Genomic DNA, 21902 nt, shown 5'->3' on the forward strand with positions numbered 1-21902 from the left:
AGCATTTGCAATCATCAGTTAACTTGGCTTACTGCTTATGATGCTTTTAGTAATTTTTTGGGTAGGATATAAAAGTTATATATTTTAGATGGTGCAAAGATTGAAAGAAAGATAAATAACACAGAAGACAGGCCATTGGTACGGAATGACCTAGTAAGCTAGTTGTGGTGAACCAGAATGTTTTGGGATGTGAAAATGCAATGTTGTGAACACAAGAACAAGGAAAATAATCCATAAAGAATTGAGGTCATGGTCTGAAACAGTCTTAGATGGTTCACTTGGATAGTCAACCTAATAAGAGTTGTGACAGCAATGTTGTAGTCAAAAAGCCATTTTGGAAATCTTCATTTGCCAAGGTTAAATTACCACTGCACTGGAATTACTGTGCCCAGTTCTGCTGCTCATGATTTATTGGAGAGAAGAAGAGCTCAGAGTTCCTAGAGTATTAAGATATATGGGAGAACATAAAGAATTTGATTTGATATAAATATATATGTATGTATATAAAAATGAGAACAAAATTTGATAATAAAGGGTTTCTTAGTCTAGCAGACATAACACGATCTAATGGCTGGAAGGAGAAGCTAAACAAATTCCATGAGAAATATGGAACACGTTTTTAACATTAGAACAAAGTGCCAAGTGTTGTAGTATAGCTTCTGTCACAGGAATTACTTTTATCGAGGTTGGACGCCTTACTAAACCACAGCTGTTGGAGATGAAGCAAGAATTAAATCAGAAAAAATACTTAAGCCCATATTGCCATTGTATATTAGATAGTAGCTTGCTTAATGCTGTTCTTAAATTCCAGGAATATTTTACCTTGGATGCACAAATCTGAATATATCCAAGTTTAACATTTATAGGTGATTTTTGCTTTTGTGTCTCTGACTGCAAAAACTGGTAATAGAGAATATTTGTATTCTTGTGACAACTCTGAGATGTAATAATTAAAACACTGTAATGCAGATATGATTCAGGCTTATATCAGATGGACTGTCCCAAACCTCAGGAGACTGGGTAGAGCTAAAAGTTTGAAATCAAGTCAAACAGTTGTTTAATTTTGAGTGTGTGCCTCTGGAGTTTCTGAGTTTCAAGCCCTGATTGCTACCTCTTGTAGTTGTAAGACTTCTTTTTCACATTCAAAATGTTTTTCTTTCCTCAATATGAAAAAATATACCGGCTGAAAATCCAGTAGTTCAGTAAAACTGATGAGACTAAGCTTATCTGTAAATTTAGGTCCATATGTACGCCTGGGATGAAAACGTCCATAATTACAAAGGAAGTACATTCACATAAACAAAGTAAACATTGAAAATGTATTGAGAAGTGTTTACATTTGCTCTTCAAGGTATAACAATATTAGCTACAATGATTATAGGCAAACTCACATGTTATTCTCTTAATAAGCACATATACATAATTTGATACCCAGTAAATAGCAGTAAGGACACTTTCAAAGGTTACATATATCAGACAGGAACATCACAGTGCCTCTCTGTGAAACCCTGACCAGCTGTTTCTTTTTTGTGAAGTGAAAAATCTCTCAGTGTCTCATTCTTGTCTCCATAGCAAGTCCTTGTATATTATAGATCCTATTAAAAATTAAAATAACAAAAATTAGAGTGTCTACCCAATTCTCTATCCAGTTCAAGTTTGACTATTCAGTTAAATCAGACACAAGGTAAAACACTAGTTGCAGTAGAGATATGTATTTGATGAATGTAGAAATGTTCATATCAGCAGGATGCCATAAATGTGCCTGTTTCAGGGTATTTCTAGGAAACAAGAGTACAATATGAGGATGATGATCCACCTAAATTAACCTACGTGAAGCATACACATCAAACCAGTTATTCAACATGCTGTTGCTATTTTCTTTGACACTGTGTGCTAAAAGCCCTTACTGCCCTGAGTACTCCTGATGCAGGTATCTGTGCCTCTCCTCTGAAAGGCTGTGTGCAAATCCTGTTGGGGTGGGGCACCAGAGATGAAGATACTGCAACTTGAAGACAGTGACAGCTGCTGAGCTGGCATCACACACTTGAGTGTCCAGAAGCAATTCATCAACCTTTTTCTCTTCAAAATTAAAAATGTCTTAAGACACTGTGATCCTACTCAAGTGTGTGTGCCCCAGATCTTTTAGGATTATGGTTGTGATGTGGTTCAGGAGCACATTCAAACATCTCTCCTTTATACATGTAAAAGGTGGGGACCACCAGCTGCTGGGCTGTTGCTTTTCTTTGCAGAGGCAGATCCCAAGATGACTGTGTTGAGGTTTGTGGTTTTCTCCCAGTCTTCAGAAGAATGTGGCACATGACCACTGACCAAGGAATTTGCAAGTCCAGGCCCTCCTGCACCAACAGCCACTGGCCAGCTTCCTGTAAATCCCTAAAGAGAGCAGAATCTGCACATCACAACTCTATCACTTGTGATGTGCCTTTACAAATTCATTCCAGGATCCTATGAAGGTAGTGAGATCCAATTTTTGCTTATGAGAAACCCAAGGCAGAAACTTAAATTTAGTCCTTTCACTCTCAGACTTGGGTTATTGCCCTCCCAGCGTGGGGGGAAATCCACAAACACACAAGCCTTCCCCAAATCCTACTCAGAAGCTGATCAGTGCTGGGTGGAACTGGCCACACAGCGGGTGCGGCCATGGTACCAACACAAAAGAAGCTGATTCAGCTCATTCCCAGATAATTTTCACTGTCTTTCCCTGCTGGAATTTGTGGGAGGGTTAGACCAGCAAGAGCAGTAGCATCAGATCTTTCTCCAGCTCTCTGGGTTGCAGTGAGTAGTAAAGGAAGAGTGGCAACTCCTGCACCGGTGGGAGTGGTTTGGGGAGCTCCACAGGAAGGATAAGTGTTAGAGCTGTGTCGGGAATGGTGGCCTTCCCACATGCTACGGTTACTCAGCTATTTCACAACCTTCGGAATAGTCTCATCTCCTGAGACTGGAGCGAGGCTTGCTGCTACTTAGTGACCAATCTAAGTAGCAGTCTTGCACAGCTACAAATCAGATTAGAGCGGGCTCTGAAATGCTGACATATTTGTGCCTATGGTCTCCAAGATTGGCCCTGACCGTTCAGGGAATAAGCAACTGTGAATAATAGTCTCTGGGAAAAATCAGTGCCAAAATTCTTACTGTTCATCTCTGAGTCAAGAGACCGGTTTCCAAGTTCTTTTCCATTCAAGTCTTAAGAAATCTCTGGGTAGCCCTGGTGCTTGAGAGTCATCTGTGAAAAGGAAGGCAACATGAAGGTTGAAGGTAGGAATAGATGGTACACAGGATGCATATGAAGATACATTTGAGTGGTTGATAGAGAAAGGAGTTAGAAGAAGCTATTGATTACAATAGCTCTATACTCTCAGTGCTGAAAAAAGAAGGTTTGACAAACTCTGAATCTATTATTATCTATTATTATCTATATTTCTGTGAGTTGAGAGAAGGTATATCAACACTGTGAATGAAGCAGGTAAAAAAATGGCATGAAAAGTAGACATGAATAGGAAGTGTTAACAAATACAAAAACAAAGTCAAATATTTTGTGAGGCAACTTTCTGAGGCAGGTAACAGGGGATACAATTTATGCAGTTCTTGTTTCTGTTCCGGTTCTTTTGTGTTGCTGCACAGCAGAGGTTAGCATGCTGTGCTTACAGGGTCAGCTGCCTTGTCTTCTTTTTTATTCTAGTTGCTAAACTGCACTAAATAAACCCAGAGAATAACGTGTCTTTTCCTTTCTATTGCTTCTCCATGTAGGCAACTGTTAAAATTGCTAAGGGATTGTTATGTGACTCTGAATGAGAGATTATTTACATACTCATAAGCAGAAGTAGGTCTGAAGGAATATTATTATTATTAAATGATGATTGGCATGACAGCTAAATTTAGTGTTATATAGCACATCTGTATGTTCTTAGATAGTCCTACTGTGCAGACCTTCGCAGTTGACAACTTTCTCAGTTCAAAAAGTTTGCAATTATCAGAGAAGCAAAGCTTCAGTGTATGGAAGACCTGTCAGTCCAGTCTAGCAGGAATAAATGCATTAAATTATTTACAAGTAAACTCTGCTTCCTTCCAAAACAGGGGTGTGAGAATTGTCCCCAGAGGGAGTTTGTTTTCTAATTCCGTTGCTTCAGTTAACATTAGTATATTGTCTCACATAAAACAGTAATTTACTGTATTTATTGCTTTCATTGTTTGTGAGGAGATGTAGCTTAGCTTTTTGTTTTGCTTTAAGCAGGTTGTGAGACAAAATATGCCTTTTAATGTCAAAGAGCTGGTTGAAACACATCCATTGTTTAAAATAAGTCACGATTTATATTTGACATTTAAACAATTATATTTTTTTTAAGTTTCTTAACATATTTGCCCAGACGAACAAATAAAAGCAGAAAAGCATGGAAATAAATGTGTCACTGTGCAAATGTGGCACCCTCTTCAATGACCAGACATCTGTAGCTTCTCACTAGAAGTGTTGTCCATTTTGTCCTTTGTTTTTGTGATCTCCCCTCTATTTGTGCCTGCATACACAAACACCTTTTGGGCTGGTGTGCTCCATAGCAGACACCCACGGCTCCTGAATGCTCAGCCATTCCAGGAACCCTTTACTCAATAGAGAATGAGGTATCAAATACCTTTGATCCATACTGCCTTCAAATTGGAGCAAAACTAACTTCTATACTTTCTGGAAAACCACAAAGAACTAGAAACATGCATTCAGTCACCACTACCCAAGCCCCTGTTGCTGGGCATAGGTATGAGACTGACTGGTTAACAGCTGGCAGAGGCTTGGGATGAAACCTGGTGGCACAGAGATCTGCTTATGAGTTTTGTGCCACCCACAGCTGAAGCTTCATGATGTGGCACATTTCTGTTGTCAGTCAGATGTTGGAAGGAGCTGGTCTAAGCAGTGGAGATGGCTGGGAAGCTGTCCTCCTGGCACCTGGGGCAGCTGTGTTGGACCTCCACCAGAGCAGTGATCCACAAACAATGACCACCAACCACAATATGAGGTGGCAATCTGCTGACACTGGTGCACAAAGGGGTACTTGGTCTGTGAAGCACCTCATATCCACATGTGACAGGAGTTAAGCGCTGTCTCCATCAAACAGGCGCTGACCTGCAATGCCAAAGGCAGTGCCCCTAGGCCGCTGCAGACCCTCTTTTGCTGCAGCATATGGATGCATGGGTTGACTTCTTTCTTCTTCACCTGGATTTCCCACTGCGAGTCTGCTTGATGCAGGTGTCTGGGCTTAAAAGCACTCATGATGAGAAAAGTTGTGCAAACCTTACCTTTGGCTCCTTCAGAGGGATAAGTTATTTCAAGTTGCTTTGGCTTGACTGTAAAGAAAGATGTTCAAGGTGCTGTCACAAGTTTGTTATCACCTTAGAGGAAGGGTTTCTTCTACTGTTCAATATTCCCCTCTGTTCTACTCCCTATCTATCATCTTCAAGATGAAGTGTCAAGTGTAATAGCCACTAACCTAGTTAGTGCCTGCAGATTTGTCTTGCCCTGGGAATAGTTATTAGCTTGGTTTCATTTGATAGACTATAACTTGGTGTCTCAGCAGGCAGAATCCTTCCTAGATCTTATCATTAAAGTCCAAGTATATAATAGTCAGTATAAAAAAGTGACTGTACTATTTAGTGATATTGCTGCCCAGGCTTATGACAGAAACTACAAGTAATGAGTGATTGTTTCTTTCCATTAGAAAGGAAATCCTTTATTTTTAGAGCCTCTAGTAAATTATACTAGTGAGACTTTTGCCATGAGAAGTCTGAGGATGAAGTATGCTGTGCTTATTTCAGTAATTTTCAAAGTCTTGAAAGATTTTCTTCTGATTTTGACACATAAATCAAAGAAAACAAACCACAAGAAGCTTCTTAATGCTTTAACTAACTAACCAAAAAAAAAGCCCAAAGCAGAAAACAGTTTTCTACAAAGAGTGAGAATTGATTTTGAAACATTAATTGTTTATCAGCAAATATATCTAAGTTTAAAAAAAAGTAAATCCCTGGGTTCTTGGTTGAACAGATATTTTATGTTTATATAAGTTATATGTGAATCTCAAATACTTATGAAGTAAGTATTTGCACTAAGAGTGCAAAGAAAGCAAGAAAAGCACTAAAGTTTGAAAGTGAACAGAATATATCAAACCTTTGACCAGTTGTAATATCTCTACTTCAAAAAGTATTTAAATGAATGACGAATGACATAGAAAAGATACTGAAATTACCCAGGATAAGACATGAAGGAAAATTCATCTGCTTGCTTTATGGGAAAGAAGGGTAATTGGCAATGAAACTATGGTCTATAAGTCCACGCATGGAGGAGAGGATCTCATTTGGATAACACAGATCAATAAACTAAACTAAACTAATACAAAATAAAACGAAGTAGAACTGAAAGTTGAAGTTGTTCTAAATCAGGTCAGGGACATTTTAAAGAGTGATGATAGTTAAACACTGGAAGAAGTTACCTAGGAGTGCTGTGAATCCTTACGCATTGGAAGTCTTTAAATCAAGACAGACATCTTTAGAAAGATATACTATCTTCACACAGCAGTTATAGCCTGGCACAGCCAGTATTGAATGTTCTGTGGCCAGAATTATGCAGAAAGAAAAAACAAAGCTTGTAATGGTTTCTTCTGGCTTTAAGCTCTATCTTTGGGAGATATACTTTCTGTATTTCTAACATTTATTTAGCCAGTATCATTACGGTTGCACAGCATATGAAAGCAAAGCTTAGACTGAGGTTTAAGGAAGAAAAGTGGGGAGATTGTGATTAATCATGTAATTCTGAGTATATATTCATATCACACAAATAACAACTCCAGTTGAAGAGGCTGGGCTTCTTCAGTAGTTAGGGGTGAAAAGAGAGAAACTCCTTCAAGAGCAGCTGATGGTAGTCATCACTGTCTATTGCCCACACAGGTGGCTCTGGAGACACGCCTCCAAAGGTTAGCTATTGTCTCCTGACGAAGTCCCTAAAAATAAGGAAATCCCAGATACTGTAGTTTTGAACTGGCAATTAACAAAAGAGACAAAAAAGGTAATTTTCTACTAGATAAACCCCCTTTTATGGCTTACAATGCAGTTGCAGGAATTTTGCCACAGTATGATTAAAGGGATAAGGATGTGTGACTTGGGAGGAGAAGGACAGCACAGCAGGTCCAGCCTTTGAGCATCAGACCAGGCTTGTACAGTCACATTTAAGTCCAGAAACTTCAGTCTTAGGAGTTCATGTCTGGAGGCGTGATCACCGTTTCTCTTTGTATCTGAGGATTAGGTAGGGGTATAGAGCCATGTTCATCCCACTGGCTTTATGGGGTTTTATCAGACCATAAAAGAGCATAAACTACCAGCTTCATTTTCCAGAAGTCATCAGAGAATATTTTGCTTTTTTGAGTTTCCTAAAGCATCCCATGATCTGGGAACTTTCTGCAGTTCAAAATGGCTGGATGGGTGCAAAGAAAGTGAGAGACAAATACAGCCTCCATTGTTATCATCTAATTTCCTGTCCTTAAGATGTACCTTCATCAAGAATTAAAATAAAATTCCTGCTGCTCTGAGGAAGCTGATAGCAATGTTTATCTGGGAGTTTTATAATAGATAAGATTCTTGAGGTTTCTGTGTCTTCTACATCCATAAAGAGACATAAGTGCCACCTCTCAATTGAAATTAATGAGAATTAGGCACCCAAATATCTTTGTGGATTTGAGCCCTTATGTTCTAATTACTGTGGCAATTAAATATGCAGAAAAACAGGTTCAGCTGCAGGAATCTTGCCTACACTAAGGCCTGGTGAAATACTTATGTAAATTTTCTTCCTAGACATGGCTTGAGTTTGCACTGATGACTGTGCAAAACCTTTCTTGATTCTAGAGGACATGTGCAATATGGAAGGCCCTGAAAATAAGCCAGTGCACTTGTCTTAGAAAAGGTTATAAGATACATATTCATGAACTGTGTGTCTTGCTGAGAGAGACAAGATAGATACAAACAAAATACTGAAAGATAAAAAAACCCAGCAGAATATAGAATATGATTTTTTCTTAAACTGCTTCTGCAGCAGATCTTCACAAATCAGCTGATCTACTCACTGATTTCTGAAGGCCACAGGACTATATAACCAACATTTCTTGCAATAGCATATACGTCACAATTATTTTTTTTCATAGAGAAAGAAGAAAATAAAATGACTGTTTAATTTGCAGACTCTTTACTATTTGGGGCCAACATAATTGCCAATATTATTCTTATACATGTACACATTACTGAAGCACCAGTGGTAAAGGAAACACCTTCCTTCTGAATTTTCTAACTTCAAAGTAATGAAATCCTTAACTTCAATACCACAATAATAAACTTTTCAATGTTAAGTACCTAGTCCTAGTGTCAGTGTATAGAACAACCTTGGCCAAAAAAGCCCAATTAGGCCATGTAAATGAAGTGCATTTTCAGCCAGTCCTACTGGGAAAACCAGCTTTGTCTGAATGGTTGTAATTACAGTTGATGGGGAAGGGGGAAAACAAATTTGCTATGCATGAGCCCTTCCCAAGTAGCCTTTTTTTCTTCTAACACTTGCATATCTACAAGAATGGCATTAATGGGGAAAGGAAAAAAGGACTTTGTCCTTATACAGATTGTGTTAAAATGCATCTCTTCAAGGATCTCAATGATACACGAAGTTTGGTATAGGAGAGGTGCTACTTTGTTTGGTGCATCCCTTTGTTTACTTCTCTCTGCCTGACTGCCTCATTGGGCTGCTTGTCATAATTAGCAGCCTAGGTACAAGCTATACTTCTAGCTTGTTTCAAGCAGGCACTTCTGTTTTCATACTTGAGTCCCTCCTTTTGATTAACACTCTCAGCAAAGCCTGCTGAAGTCAAACAAAAGAGTGATGTGCAAAATTCCAAAACCTTTTTTTTTCTATACTTCATGAAGTGTCACCCTCTCTTCTTTGTGCCTGTTCTTGAGAACGCGCACTCCATTGCTGGTCTGGAGTCACTCTGTGTGTTACATCACCTGTATTCATCAAAAAATAGGAGTTCATCTTTAGGTGCACTGCATTTACTCATCTGAATTTACATCACAGTGTGCAGCTTCCTTGCTGCATCTCTGGATTGCTAGTTGGGCTGTCTCTAGCTCCTGACAAGGGTAAACAGGGCACCAGTATGATTACCTCCAGGGATGCTTCCCATGTACCATTCTGGCTTCTGTGACTAAGGGCTCATGAAGGTCACATAGCCCTTTCATAGATATAACTTTTAAATTCTCTGTGTTTTTTTTCAACTGCTCTAATTCCTACACAGTCCAGATTAATTTCTGCCCATATCCTATGCATCAGTCTTTCAAAGAGATACCTCTTTCCACAAATATAGAGTTATTAATCACAAATATTTACAGGTAACTGTATGAGTGATTCGTTCATATATTAGTCATAATGTAGTACATAGCTTTATTTCCTTTATTTAAAAATAGCTAATGACCCTTAGTTCAATGCATATGTTAATGTCAATAATATCAGTGTATTTTGCAATGCTAAAGCACCAAAAGGCAAGGATTGGTCAGGGATGAGTTACTTAGTTTGAGTTTGGGTTTTCATTTGTTTGTTTGTTTCACCTTATTTTTTTCTTTTTCTTTGTTCTATTGATGCATACACTGGAGTGGATAAAACATTGCACAAACTATTCATGTTTTTCACCAGCCTATTAAGGGTATTTCTGGCCATTGTTAAATAAGAAGTCTAATACATAAATATTTTAGTATGTCATAAGGTAACTGTCTGTTTTATGTGAGCAATGAAAGGAGCTAAAAGCAGTGGAGTCAGGAAGAAGAAAAAAAATTGAAGTTGTAAAGACTATTTTTTCACCCTCTGCGGGATCAGTTTGTCCAGGCATTGAAGTAGACAAGGACACACATGTTTTCTGGGTCATGATCTGCACTTCACCACATCAAGATCCCAAGTGTAAACGAATGCCGATCCATCAGCATTATTTTTGCCTGATTCATGCTGTGCTTAAACCCTGTGTACGGACATGTGATCCAGCTCCCAAAGACTGAGGGGTATGAACAGCAATGAGGTTTCTAAGTGAGAGAGCCAAACCAAGTGAGCTAAGGCTTCTTCTTCTTGTGTAGAGTGATGTGCTCTTCCCTAAAGGAATGACTGTTTCCAGAGAAAACTTCTTTCAAGACTGATAACCACAGAGGAAAATGAAACAAACTCCTGAATAAGTTTAAAGGATGCCTACAGTTGTTTCATGTTTTTTCAACAAAGTCATTGGCACTACCATTTCACAACTAAAGGACATGGTATATATTAATCTTGGTGTCAACAAGCCTTAATGTTAATCAAGGTGGCATTCTTGTTAGGTTACCTGTTTCCAAAGACTAACCATTAAAAGAGTTGTGGATGTGTAATAATTCTTAGGCAGAGGTCAGACAGAAAGTGGGTCAGGGTGCGCTTCTCACTCAGGTTAGAAAGCTCCTTTGAGTTGTCTCTGATCAGGAACAAGCTATAGCAGTCATGTAGACTATGGGAGAATCATGAAGTCTCCAAATGGAGGAACTAGGTCCTGGGCAACTAGCTGTAGGTGGCCCTGCTTGATTAGGGGGATGGGACCAGAAAACCTCCAGAGGTCCCTTCCAGCCTCAGACATTCTGTGATTCTGTGAACATGCTGACCTTTCTTCTTTTTGCTATAAAAATCCCCCAGAATGCAGTGTTTCATCATGTCTTAATAAGATGGACTGGCTCATGATACAGAGGGTAAGGCCAGATTAAGTTCAAGCCCTTCCTTACACAAAGCACTGAACACTCTGAAAGTTAGACACATTAGTCTGGTTGAACGTAATTATTTGTGTGTCCTCATGTGTGCTTGAAAGCTTCATAGGAGAGTGAGAGAGACTGCTAAAGACCACGTGTTACATTGCCTTGTTTACCTTGTATGACTTTCCTCCATTTGTAGTTGGAAATAGTGACAGCATCTTGGTAATTTTACCACTGCACTGTGTGTCTGAGATTCCCAAGTGCTGTGGCTGCACCTACTGGGCCATATATTGTGGCTACGCATTTGAGGTTCGTAAGAGTGGAAAGTGCACTTTTTTGCGAAGTGAAATACATACATACGTGTGTGTATGTATATATATATTTGTAAGATATTTTCTTTCCCTAGACTTAATCTGAGACTTTGCATCAGTATCATTGTGAATAAATCTTCTCTGCAATAAAAGCATGTTGCTTGTAGTCTGTCACATTAAAATAAAGATTTGAAGTCACAAGAAGTCACAAATGGAAAAAAAATTATTTACAAGAAATCAGATGAAAGAAAACTCCTCTTGAGCCAAAGACTTCAATTGTAGAGAATTGTTATTTTATATTAGGAGATACTGTAGTGAGTTTTAATATTATTATGTCCAGAATACTGTAATTTCATAGCAGTGAACCTTAGGGATAAGATTGAAAAATACTTGCATATAGGACCTAATGTAATAACAACTTACTTATAGCTTTTTTTTTTTTTTCTTCCATTGACTTCAGTGCACTTTGAACTGATCTGGATTAACCTTCATAGAAATGCTGGAAACGCTTGAGGGAAGATGAATATGGAACTGAGGCAGGGAAAGGTAGTGGTTCTGTCTGGCAGAGGGTGATGACAGGACAGGGGGCTCAAGTTGTTTTGATTTGCTGAACTTGCAGTTGAAATGTGGGAAGAAATGCTGTCACTTCTTCTATTGATATTTGTTGGGAGACACTCATTATGTATTACTCCATATGTATGTGTATGTGCATGTGAGACTTTTCGGACTTTGGATGAATGCCTTTTACATAACATTTTTAAGATCAAAATCTATACAATTATGTGGATTCCTGCATGTAAATGATTTTAGGGAGTCTGGTGTTTTAGCATTTTTAATTTTCTAGTAGATTTTATGATAGTGTAAAGTGATAAATTATCTTTTGTAGCTGCCAGAGTTATTTAACTATCTGCAGACACACCATTAGCAGGAGCAGTCTATGCCTGGTTGGTGTTCCTCGTCCCTCGTTGGCAGACTGTTCACAGGGAAAAGGGTTTCCAAGCATTTCTGTACAAGGCCCTTTTGCCAGCAGTGCCACTGGGGTGCTGGAAAGTCCTGGCCAGCCATGGTGTGTTACAGTCAGGAGGACATTTTTCTACCACGCAGTGGGGAAACCTACCAAATAAGCATCGGATATTATTGACTTTCCATCGCTACTGGCCTGTGTTAAAACCAGTGACATAGAAAAGAAAGGTTCCATTTCCCATTACCAGATATCCAATCCCCCTAGAAAACATCTGTTGAATCTGGGATGATGCCATGGTATTAGCTCTTCTGTTGCATGCTGTTTCATTGGCTGTTCTCAGCGCTGCCCTGTCTATCACAATGTATTATCTCTTTTCAGAGAAGTTTCAACTACATCCTTAGGGTCCCCAGTCCTGTTTCTTTGATAATCAGTGGTAGTTTTTAGCCTTTGGCACACAACTTGAAATTTAGAAACTTGACTTTTTGCAGGATGTAAGACAGGGAACAAAAGTTACCCGATGATTTCATGTGACAAAAGTTGTGCAAGGAAAAGAAGTGGGTCTGCAGAAATCCTGCAAGTTGCCGTGTTTATGATCCCAAGAAACTTGCACTGGAGTGCCTCAGACACATAACTAAATGCTTCTCAAAATGCTCATTATTGAAGACAGTTTAAGAAAACGGTCTTTAGAATTCATGTGATATACTACCAACCGGAGGGAGAATAATACAGAAATACTTTCTTGATGATGTGTGCTAAAGCAGCAGGCATTTAAGAGCAATGGATGTCAATCTCTGAGGTTTTTGTAAAGAATTGCAATTTATGATGTGTTAGGGTAAACAGTTGGATTATATTTCTGAAATGCATGTTCCATCAGGTAAAATCATTGTGATTATAGGCTCTAGTACTTTAAGTAAGTAAGTTATGCACTAAAAGGCTGAAATTGTAAAACAAGTATGCTTATGCTTAACTGTTAATCCCTCTTTGTATCTACGCTGAGTAAACTACAAGAGAAACTGCATTAAACAATAAAGGCAAAAATGGCATGTTATGTCATCTTGATAAACAATGACTGTTATACTGTTTTCCTTCAAGAAGCAACTGTGACTGGCCTCTGTATTCTCCCTCAATGGAGAATGTGCCTGAGTGTAAAAAACCACGGAGGATTATTTAGAAGTTACTTTGTTCATGCCTCTCAGTGAAAGCAGCACTTTCTCTGCATCTTCTCACTTTGTTGCTTTTCGTTCATTTCCTGAGCTCTTATCTGTTACAGAAAGCTGAATTTGTTATTTCAACAACAACCTACTTCCATGCAGTTCTGAATAAAGTGAAATAAAACTATCTTAAAGCGGTTTTGGAAAAGTTTGACAGCATAAGATAATAAACGAAAATAAATCTCCAATATTTCTCCTAATGCAATTTGTGGCATGTCAATGTCAAAGGATTCTAACAACAAATCAACAAATATTTGAATGAAAACAATATACATAACTTATTTTCCTATATTGGAAACAACTGTCAAACAATTACTGTATGACTTCATGAATTAGTTGGTTGTTTTGAAATATTCCTGCTAGGATTTAAAAAAAAAAAAAAAAAGAAGTCTATATGGGCCTTTGAGCCTGAACATATTGTGTCAATCACAAGCATATGCAATGTATCTAAGCCATGAGGTAAAAATTTTCTTCGTAAATTATTTCATAAATAAATAATTTGCCTGAAAAAAGTTTATGAAAATATTTTTGCCTTTATTAAGTTCTCTACAATTCTTTGTGGTGAATATAAACAGATTGATATTGACATCATCTTGATCTGCTTTAACAAGAAATTCAGAACGCACCATGAAAGCATTTTTAATAAAGATACAGTAACAAACTTTTTCTGAGAGATAGAGTATTTCATTAGAGTTGTCTTCCTGAAACTATGAAGACATGTTTTGTCCTTCTCATCTTTGCTTATGAATGGCTTTGTGGTTTCATTTTAAAGGTGCATGCACAGAGAGGCTTATGTCTTTTAAAAACATACCTCTATAATACTGTTCTACAGGTGAAAAAAGGTGTGTTTGTTATCAAGGTTTGCACATGTTGAAACCTGTGCTTTCACTGTTATCGATCTTCACAGTTTGCCTGTCATAATGTGAATAAAATCTGGGAAAGCTGCAGCCACACATAAGAACTGGCAGGGATTTAAGGTGTGGGGGGCATCATTTCCTGGTTTAAAATAAAAAGACATTAATAAGTCTCACTAGAACAGAGAAGTAAAGGGAAATTATCCTTGTTTAAATATTTTCCACTCAAGCCCTTCTTGTAAGATGCTTAGCCAAGTCATCAGACAAAATACCTGCCGATTTTAACCCTTCCTATGCAAGACATATGCCAAGTGAACAGTCACTTGGGGCTGATATACTCAGTAAAAATAAAATAATAAAATCAAAATTGCTGAGAAGAACACATTTGAATTTATGTGAATGGGGCAAAATCACTTACTTTTCAGAATTCTGCATTCTCTGAAAGTTGTGCAAGCGATTTGTCTCTTCGACTGTGATTCAGCCACGGCATTTGCAGCTTCAGAAAAAGTAAATTTATGAAGTCAGGAAAGGTTCTCTGTGCGCATATGAGTGAGGTGCTACTGAGCATGGCCCCGGTACTAAAGTATCGAGGCAGACTTTGCAACAAACTTTAAATTCTGATATTACTTTCCTTCGCATTCCATACATAAACATCTCTGTTGCTCCGAACCCATTTTCTGCAGGAGGGTATAGAGGAAATCTCACACATAATCAGTCAGTTCTCCTTTCCCTGTGTCAGAGATCCTTCTGCGTGTGCCTCATCGTGCAACTATATTTTACCTTCCATTTTCAACATGACAAGTTCACCTCTTGTATGTGAATTATTGCTTTTCTATTCATAAAGGGCTTTATCAGACAATCCTACAAAAGAACTTAAGGGGGAAATGTGTTACTGGGTGATTTACATGAGCAATTACTTTACAAATCTGCCAGTGGATTATACTAAACATGTATGAAGAATGTTTAAGTTTGGAGCAAGGGCTGCGAACACCATACGTTTTACAGAAGGGTTTCATTTGCGTCAGCATGTATCTCTGAAGATTTTATGCTTTACATTTCACCATGTATTTGAGAGTAAAATTGTAAGGAAAAAAGTTATGTCATTTCAAACTTTAGGGAGAAAGTAGCTTCATCTCTTGAACTGTAATGATTTAACTTTTTCCCAGCTTCTTCCTCGAATAATGTGTTAGTAGTTGCAAGCAAGCAGAACTTATTTTGATGTGAAATCAGCTTAAAATGACTTGCATGGGAGGAAAAGCACGCTATATAAAGTCACCTAACTGCAGAAAAATTGTGTCCAAATGCCCAACAAATGTTTACATAGTTTTTAACGCCTACTATATTTGGGATTTTAAAACCCTTTCACAGGAACCTTTTATGTACTACTTCTCCTTGGATAGAGTTTTTACATTAATATGCAGACTTTTAGCAGTTCGTAGCACAGGAGAAAGTGGAGTATTTCGAATTGAAAAAGTTCTGCACAAGGAGGAAAAGTTGTGAGGGTTTTTCTCGGAGCAGTTTCGGGAACTGACCTGCGACCCGTATCAAAGAGCGGGCGGTAACGGGACTGCTCATCCCACAACCTGGGAACCGCCTGCCCACCCGCCTCAGCACCCGCACACAGACGAGGGGGAGGGGGGCACAGGGCAGGAAGGTGACACTAAATCTGCGGGAGACCACGCGCAGAGCTGGGGTCTCTCGAGGGTGGCAGCTGCTGGGTCGCGCCTTTTCTCCCCACCCTCCCCTCTTCCAATCCCGCAGGACAGGCGCGGGTCCCGGTGACAGCCGCGGGCAGAGCCGGGGGCGCGCCTGTGGCCTGCGGCCATCCCCGCTGCAGCCCCGCGCAGGTCCCGCGGCCCCTCCGCCCGCCGGCCCGGCCAGGCGGGCCCGGCCCGCGCTGCCCGTGGCCGTGGCCCGGCGGCGGGCGGAGGCGGCGGCGGGGGGCGGCGCGGGCCGCGCGGCGGGGCCGCCTGCACTGTCTCTTTAAGGGCGCTCCGTCTGGGGTGGCGCTTTCCTCCGCGAAGGCTCCTTTGATATTAATAGTGTTGGTGTCTTGAAACTGACGTAATGCGGGGAGACGGAGGTCCTGACAAGCGATAACAGTCCCGATAACGCGCCGGCCGCCCCGCGCTCCCAGGCCGCCGCCTCGCCGCCGGCGGGGCCGCCGCGCCGTGCCCCGGCCCGCGCCCCCCGGGCCGCCGCGCCCCCGCCCCCGCGCCGCACCGCACCGCCCGCCGGCGGGCCCGTCGCCCCCTCCCCGCCGAGCGGGGCCGAGGGGGGAGGCAGCGGCGCCGCGGCCCCCCGCTCCCCCCCACCCCCCCCCGCTACTCCTCGGCCACCGCCACATAATCCGCGTCCAACTCCGCCGGCAGCAGGAGACGGTTCATGGCTCGCGCCGCGGCTCCACCATCTTCCAGGCTGCCGGGGCTGTTGCTGCCGGTTAATCAACAGGTAAGCGCGGGGGGGCGCGGGCGGGGGCGGCGGGGAGGGCGCCGCGGCCGCGGGCCGGGCGGGGGCGGCGCGGCGGCGGCGGGCGCTGGGGGGGCGCGCGCGGGGCGGGGGCGCGGCGCCCGCGGCGGGATCGGCGTGTGCCCGGTTGGGGGGGGCAGTGGGGGTGCACCCCCTCCCCCCAGAAAACACCCCCCCCTAAAAAAAATTAAAAACAACAACAAAAGCGGAGGGTGGATGGGCATAATCCCAGGGAACGGGGGGCTGCTCGGATTTCACAGGCTTCTCTCGGTGCATCCCCCCCCGCGCCCCCCGTTCCCCCCGCCGGTGGGTCAAAGCCATGTGTGATGGCTGGAAATTGGCGACTTCAAAACGGCGGTAGCCCCGCTGGAGTCGGGAGGGTCAAGTTCAGCAGCGGCGGCGGGCAGGGGGAGCAGCCCCCCGGCCCGGAGGCGGGGAGGAGAGCGGCGGCGGCGGCGGCCGCGGGGCTGATGCGGCTCTGCTCTGCCCTCCCCTCCGCGCCGCTCCGCGCCTTATCTCCGCGGCCGCCGGTTCCCCGGCACCGGGGTGCTCGGGGGGAGGGGAAGGGAGACGCGGGGGGTGGAAGTAGAAGACGAGCACAGAGGGTTCGCATCCGATGGGCTGCAGTCGCACAGTCCTGCCGCTCCTGCCGCTGCTGGAAGTTTTAGTGGGGATCATGACAAGCGGGGCACAGAGACACCATCATGAACAGTAGTAAGTTTGGGAAAAACTTTTTTCTTTTTTTTCTTTTTTTTTTTTTTCCTCCCCCCCACTCCCTTCTCCTTTTCCATCTTCGTGCCCGGAGACACACCGGGAGAGGCCGGGTGCGGAGCGGTGCTGCACCGGGAGGGGGGCTCGGGGTCCCTCCCGGTCACACCGACGGAACAGGCGACATGGTGGTGATGATTTTTTTTTTCGGTGTTTTGGTTTAGGTTTTTTTTTTTTTTTTTTGAAATCAGAGCTCAGAGAGATGTAAAACTTTTCCCTCTTAAAGGCGAAGCCCCGCTCCCAGCGCTGCGTCCCCGCGCCCGGCTCTCCCTGCCTGCCACAACTTGGTGGAGCGTCTCACCCCCCTGCCCCCCCGGCCCGGGGGCTGCTCCTGCTGCACTCTCCCGCGTGTGGCTTTGCGAAGGGAGGAATGAATGGAGGGGCAGCGCGGCGGTGGGCGCTCCGCGGCCGGGGGCAGCCGGGGTGGCCCGGACCGGGCTGTGGTGGGCGGCCGCGGGGCCGGGGCCGCGCAGGGTCGGGCCCGGGTGCTGCCGCCGCCGCGCTTCCCTGGGACGCGAGTGGCTCCCCAAGGGGACTTGACATTTCGGGGGCTTTGTTTATCTGCCTCCCTTGCTGCAAATCTCGGCGCTCAGACACCGGCACTCCTACGCGGGTTCTCGTGGGGCCCGCTAGTCTCCTTTTTTCCACGACCGGTTGTGTTTTCTATCTGCAAATGGCAAACTTATCCAGTGCATTGATTGAGCTGTGGGAGTAAGTGATGAGCTGAAGTGGAGAGACGTCTCCCTTCCATCACTTCTCCACCAGTACGAGCACCTTGCCTGGCAGAGCAGGAGCCGAGATACTCCAGCACCCTTGGGGAACCGAGGCGACAAGTCCCCTCCGAGGGGAAAAGATTCTCTACTAAAAAGAGTGTAAGCTGTTTTGCGGACCATACTGCCTTCACTGCTTTTACAGGACGCAGCGCATTTTGAATGTTGATGGAAACAGACAATAATTTAATACGCTTCAGGTTTTATTTAATCGAGTTCCATAAAGTCTCTCGAGGAACCATCAAACTTCTTTGCCATTTAGGCAGTCGTCTTCCGCTCCACAACTGAATCCTATGGATGTTGGTGGCATCATGTTAACTTTCCTGTTAGTTTTGGGAAAAGTTGAACATTTAGAGAAGACTACCAGAGTTAAAAATGCAAGGGGCAGCAAAGGAAAGTAGTGGTAAGAGCCAGTTCCTGACGTGGACAAAATGAGAATAAAAGTTACAGTAGGCTTCTGAACTGCAGCCTCTGTTTGCCTCATGTTCACAATCTGTGTGTTAGGTTAGACAGCTCTCTCAGATATTCCACCAGAGTGACATTTAAATAAAACCCTCCAAAAGAGTGAGGATTTTTTTTTTTTAAGTACTCTGGGTCTATGAGTAAATACAGGGCTTGTCTGAGAACATCAACTATTTCCTGTAAGTTGTGATGCTGACAAGACTGTCTGGAAATGATATCAACACTTTGAAAGATTTTTTTTTTTCTTTTTTAACCACTGAATGAAAGTTTGTTAATAACATGGTGAAACCAAACAAGTGGAACCTTTCTCTGTAAAGAGGAAAAAAAGTATTTTTCTTTTTTCCTCTTGAATAATGTATACCTGCCTGAGGTTTGCCACATAGAATCAGTAGTGCATCAATGCCTATATACGAGTTTATCCTTAAACTGTGACAACAGAAGTCTGCTTCACCTTTTTAAAATCAAGGGAGATTAGATATGAGAAGAGTCCATAATCCACCCTGTTCTGTCCGATTATCAGGTTTGAAACTTTATCTGTTTGAAACTTTGCATATACGTAGTCACAACAAAGTAAGTAAATGGCAAAGTTGCATCAGCTATTAAGTTTACATGTTTTGCCTGTGATTCTCTAAAACAGACTGGGCAATCTTTGCCTGAGAGAGTATGGCTTTTTTTTTTTTTCTTTATTTCATAGTAATGTTAATAAAGGAAAAAATGTAAATGACAACTTCAGAGATCTGAGACTTCTTTAGGCATCAAACACGATGCAGCCAGGTTATCCTCTTATATTTTTAATGCAGTTTTAGTATAATTTATATGGTAGCTTTGTGGGTTGACTTACATTTTTATCAGTGGTAGAGTAAATTCAGTAATATTTGACGAAACCCTAGCAGGATTATTTTCTATAATGTCTTGTCTAGCATTTGTACTAAACTTTCATAATGCACACTAATATCAGGTATGGTCTGGCTGAGTGTAAAGAAGGTTATTATTCACATATCGTGATAGTTCATTAATAACAGCATAATACTAATTCTTGTGTGTGGGCTCAAGTGAGATGGAATTGTTGCCTGTCAAATCTGTGTATTCCAATCATTATATTTTAATGCTAGTTGAAACATCGGGGTTTATATTTTCAAAGCATTGTGCAAACAATGACTAATTACTTTCTGTTCATGCGAATTAGCTCTTTTAGCACTTTATCAGGCAGTTGCTTTGAAATAAAACTATTTTACATTACAGTGTGAAAGAGTTAAAAAATTAGCAAAGACATTTAGGAAAAACCCAAAATTGTAATTACAAACAGGCAACTTTTGGTATGTATTTAAATTTTTCTTTTTATGTGGAACTTTCCTTCTAAGATTGGGGGGGGCGTATGTGTATGAATATTTATGTCTCTTACAAATGCTTGACGATATTTTAATGTAATACTCTTAATAGAAACATTCTCAGATCTTAACTGCAGCCACACTGGCAGTATCGCTTTAATAAAGGTTTGTGGGTAACGCCAAATGTAACATTGTGAGAAAGTTTATGGTTAAATATTTTTGAACACGATAGGCTGGGAATCTGACAACCCTTTTTGTTAGGTGAAACTCAAGTGGAAATAAATTACAAATTTAATACAGTTTCAGTTAAAACAAACTGCCACCTGGTAGTAAAAGTATTGGCCTTGAACAGAAATATATTCTGATGAAGGTGTTCTAACTGGTGTGTAAAATGAAGCCATTCATTCAATAAACTGACAACTTTCCAGTTGGTATTTGCCCTTGCTTAATTTAGTTTCCTCAACACAACTAGTGAGGTAGTCTGGGTCTGGTTTTGACAGTCTTGGGTGACTGTAAACTCAGGTATATTTCTCCCAAATATTACATCTCACGAGTTAAAGAACAATTGGTTAAAAATAACAGCAGGCAGGTATGAGAGAGAGAGAGAGAAAAAAGTTTCTTTTCTGTTTCTGAAACTTTCTCAAGTTCTTACCTAGGAAGAAAACAATGCTATTTTCAAATACTCATGATTAATACTATAACCAGCGTAGTCTGCACCCATCTATTGTATAAATACCATTGCCTGTTGACCTTTGGATACATTAATTACAGCATATCTGGTCTAGGTTCTATTATTTTTGTCTGTCCAGAAGATAAATAAAAGTGCCCTTTCCAGTCCTCCTGGAGAGGGAGAACTTTTTTTTTGGTATTGTCATGAATTATGGAGTTCTTTTTCCTACCCTGTGCCAATGAAGTTCTCTTTTGACTTTAAAAAGATAAGCCTGCATCCAAAGAGAGAATATTTGATTATTTTAAAACTGTTTTCACTTCAGTTTTTCGGCACATACAAACTCTCTGGGCTTTGCTTTTTTTGGATTGTCTGTTTGCTAATTAAAAGAAAAACACAATGAGTTATATCAGATGATGTGAAGGATTAAAGTACAATTACACCATTAAATAGTAAATGTTTACAAGGGCAAGACATGCAGCTACATTTTTCAGATTATGCTTATTATTCACTTCTCGATGCTGTTTTGCACCTAATCAATAAAGGGCCTTCCAGAACGTGGCTCCTTCGCCAGTTGTATACGTGCCCAGAACGTAAGAAACGCTGCTGGGGCAGAGGAGCACGGGGAGGGGAGAGAAGCGCTGGCATATTATTCTGACTTCTTGTCATGCAGACCAAGGCTCAAACGTAACACAGAGCAATGAGAGGATAGCTACCCTGGTCTAGATTTAAGTCCCCAGTGGACATTTTGTCACACACCAGAAGCGTTGCACAACTGAACGCCACTCCACTTGATGTGTTGTCCGGAGTCAGAGGAGTCTCTGATTTGGCATCACGGGGTTTAGAAGACTGTGATTTAGGTGAACCAGCGCAGCTGTGCGTAAGAAACTTTTTTTAATAGCCATTATGTTTTTTTCATGTTCTGTGCTATCTGATTCTTATTTTCTAGTGCCTTTAAAGTGGTTCTTTAAAATTTAATAATAACACCACTGGTGAAAAATACATCTCAAATTTGGTAGAGCTTGCTAATCCTTCTATCAGGTTTTTTTATTATGGTCCTAGTGCATTAACTGAGGAATCTTACTCCTGCTGTGGATTTAGTAAACCTATAGAGAAAAAGTTCTCCGTTAAATCCCATAGCTGCCACGAGTGCGCTTCCGTAGGACGCACTTGGTTCTATCCTGTAAAGTTCGGTGGAACTTTTGCATGATTGTAGGGGATGTGTGTGAGTACAGCAGCTACAAAAAGATTATTTCTGCCTTGAAAATAGGGTTATTTTGAATTGCAAAGTTTAGTCCTAGTAGTAATTTTTACTTTCTTAG

The 21902-nt window shown here is 41.5% G+C and overlaps 2 protein-coding genes across 6 annotated transcripts in view; one reads left to right on the forward strand and one right to left on the reverse strand.

Annotated features, from left to right (window-relative positions):
- Positions 1 to 1747: 1747 nt before the first annotated feature.
- LOC116798234 lies at positions 1748 to 16503 on the reverse strand. The gene is made up of 6 exons (XM_032710446.1): positions 16445 to 16503; positions 15649 to 16013; positions 14535 to 14612; positions 5299 to 5346; positions 3148 to 3238; positions 1748 to 2391 (listed from the first exon to the last, which is right to left on the reverse strand). Exons 1-5 carry the CDS (start codon positions 16501 to 16503, stop codon positions 3162 to 3164), a joined length of 627 nt encoding a protein of 208 aa, XP_032566337.1. The 3' UTR covers positions 1748 to 2391; positions 3148 to 3161.
- TRPS1 (transcriptional repressor GATA binding 1) overlaps positions 16403 to 21902 on the forward strand; it is a 212913-nt gene continuing 207413 nt past the window's right edge. For 2 of the 5 annotated variants that reach the window (XM_032692121.1, XM_032692158.1), the window contains exon 1: positions 16404 to 16567. The gene's annotated coding sequence lies outside the window, so the exon portion shown is untranslated. Of the gene's footprint in view, positions 16568 to 17197; positions 17300 to 21902 lie in introns of those variants that run through there. The other 3 variants (XM_032692150.1, XM_032692167.1, XM_032692132.1) reach the window with 3 other exon arrangements.

This window comes from Chiroxiphia lanceolata, chromosome 1, assembly GCF_009829145.1.
Source record: "Chiroxiphia lanceolata isolate bChiLan1 chromosome 1, bChiLan1.pri, whole genome shotgun sequence".
Lineage (NCBI taxonomy): Eukaryota > Metazoa > Chordata > Aves > Passeriformes > Pipridae > Chiroxiphia > Chiroxiphia lanceolata.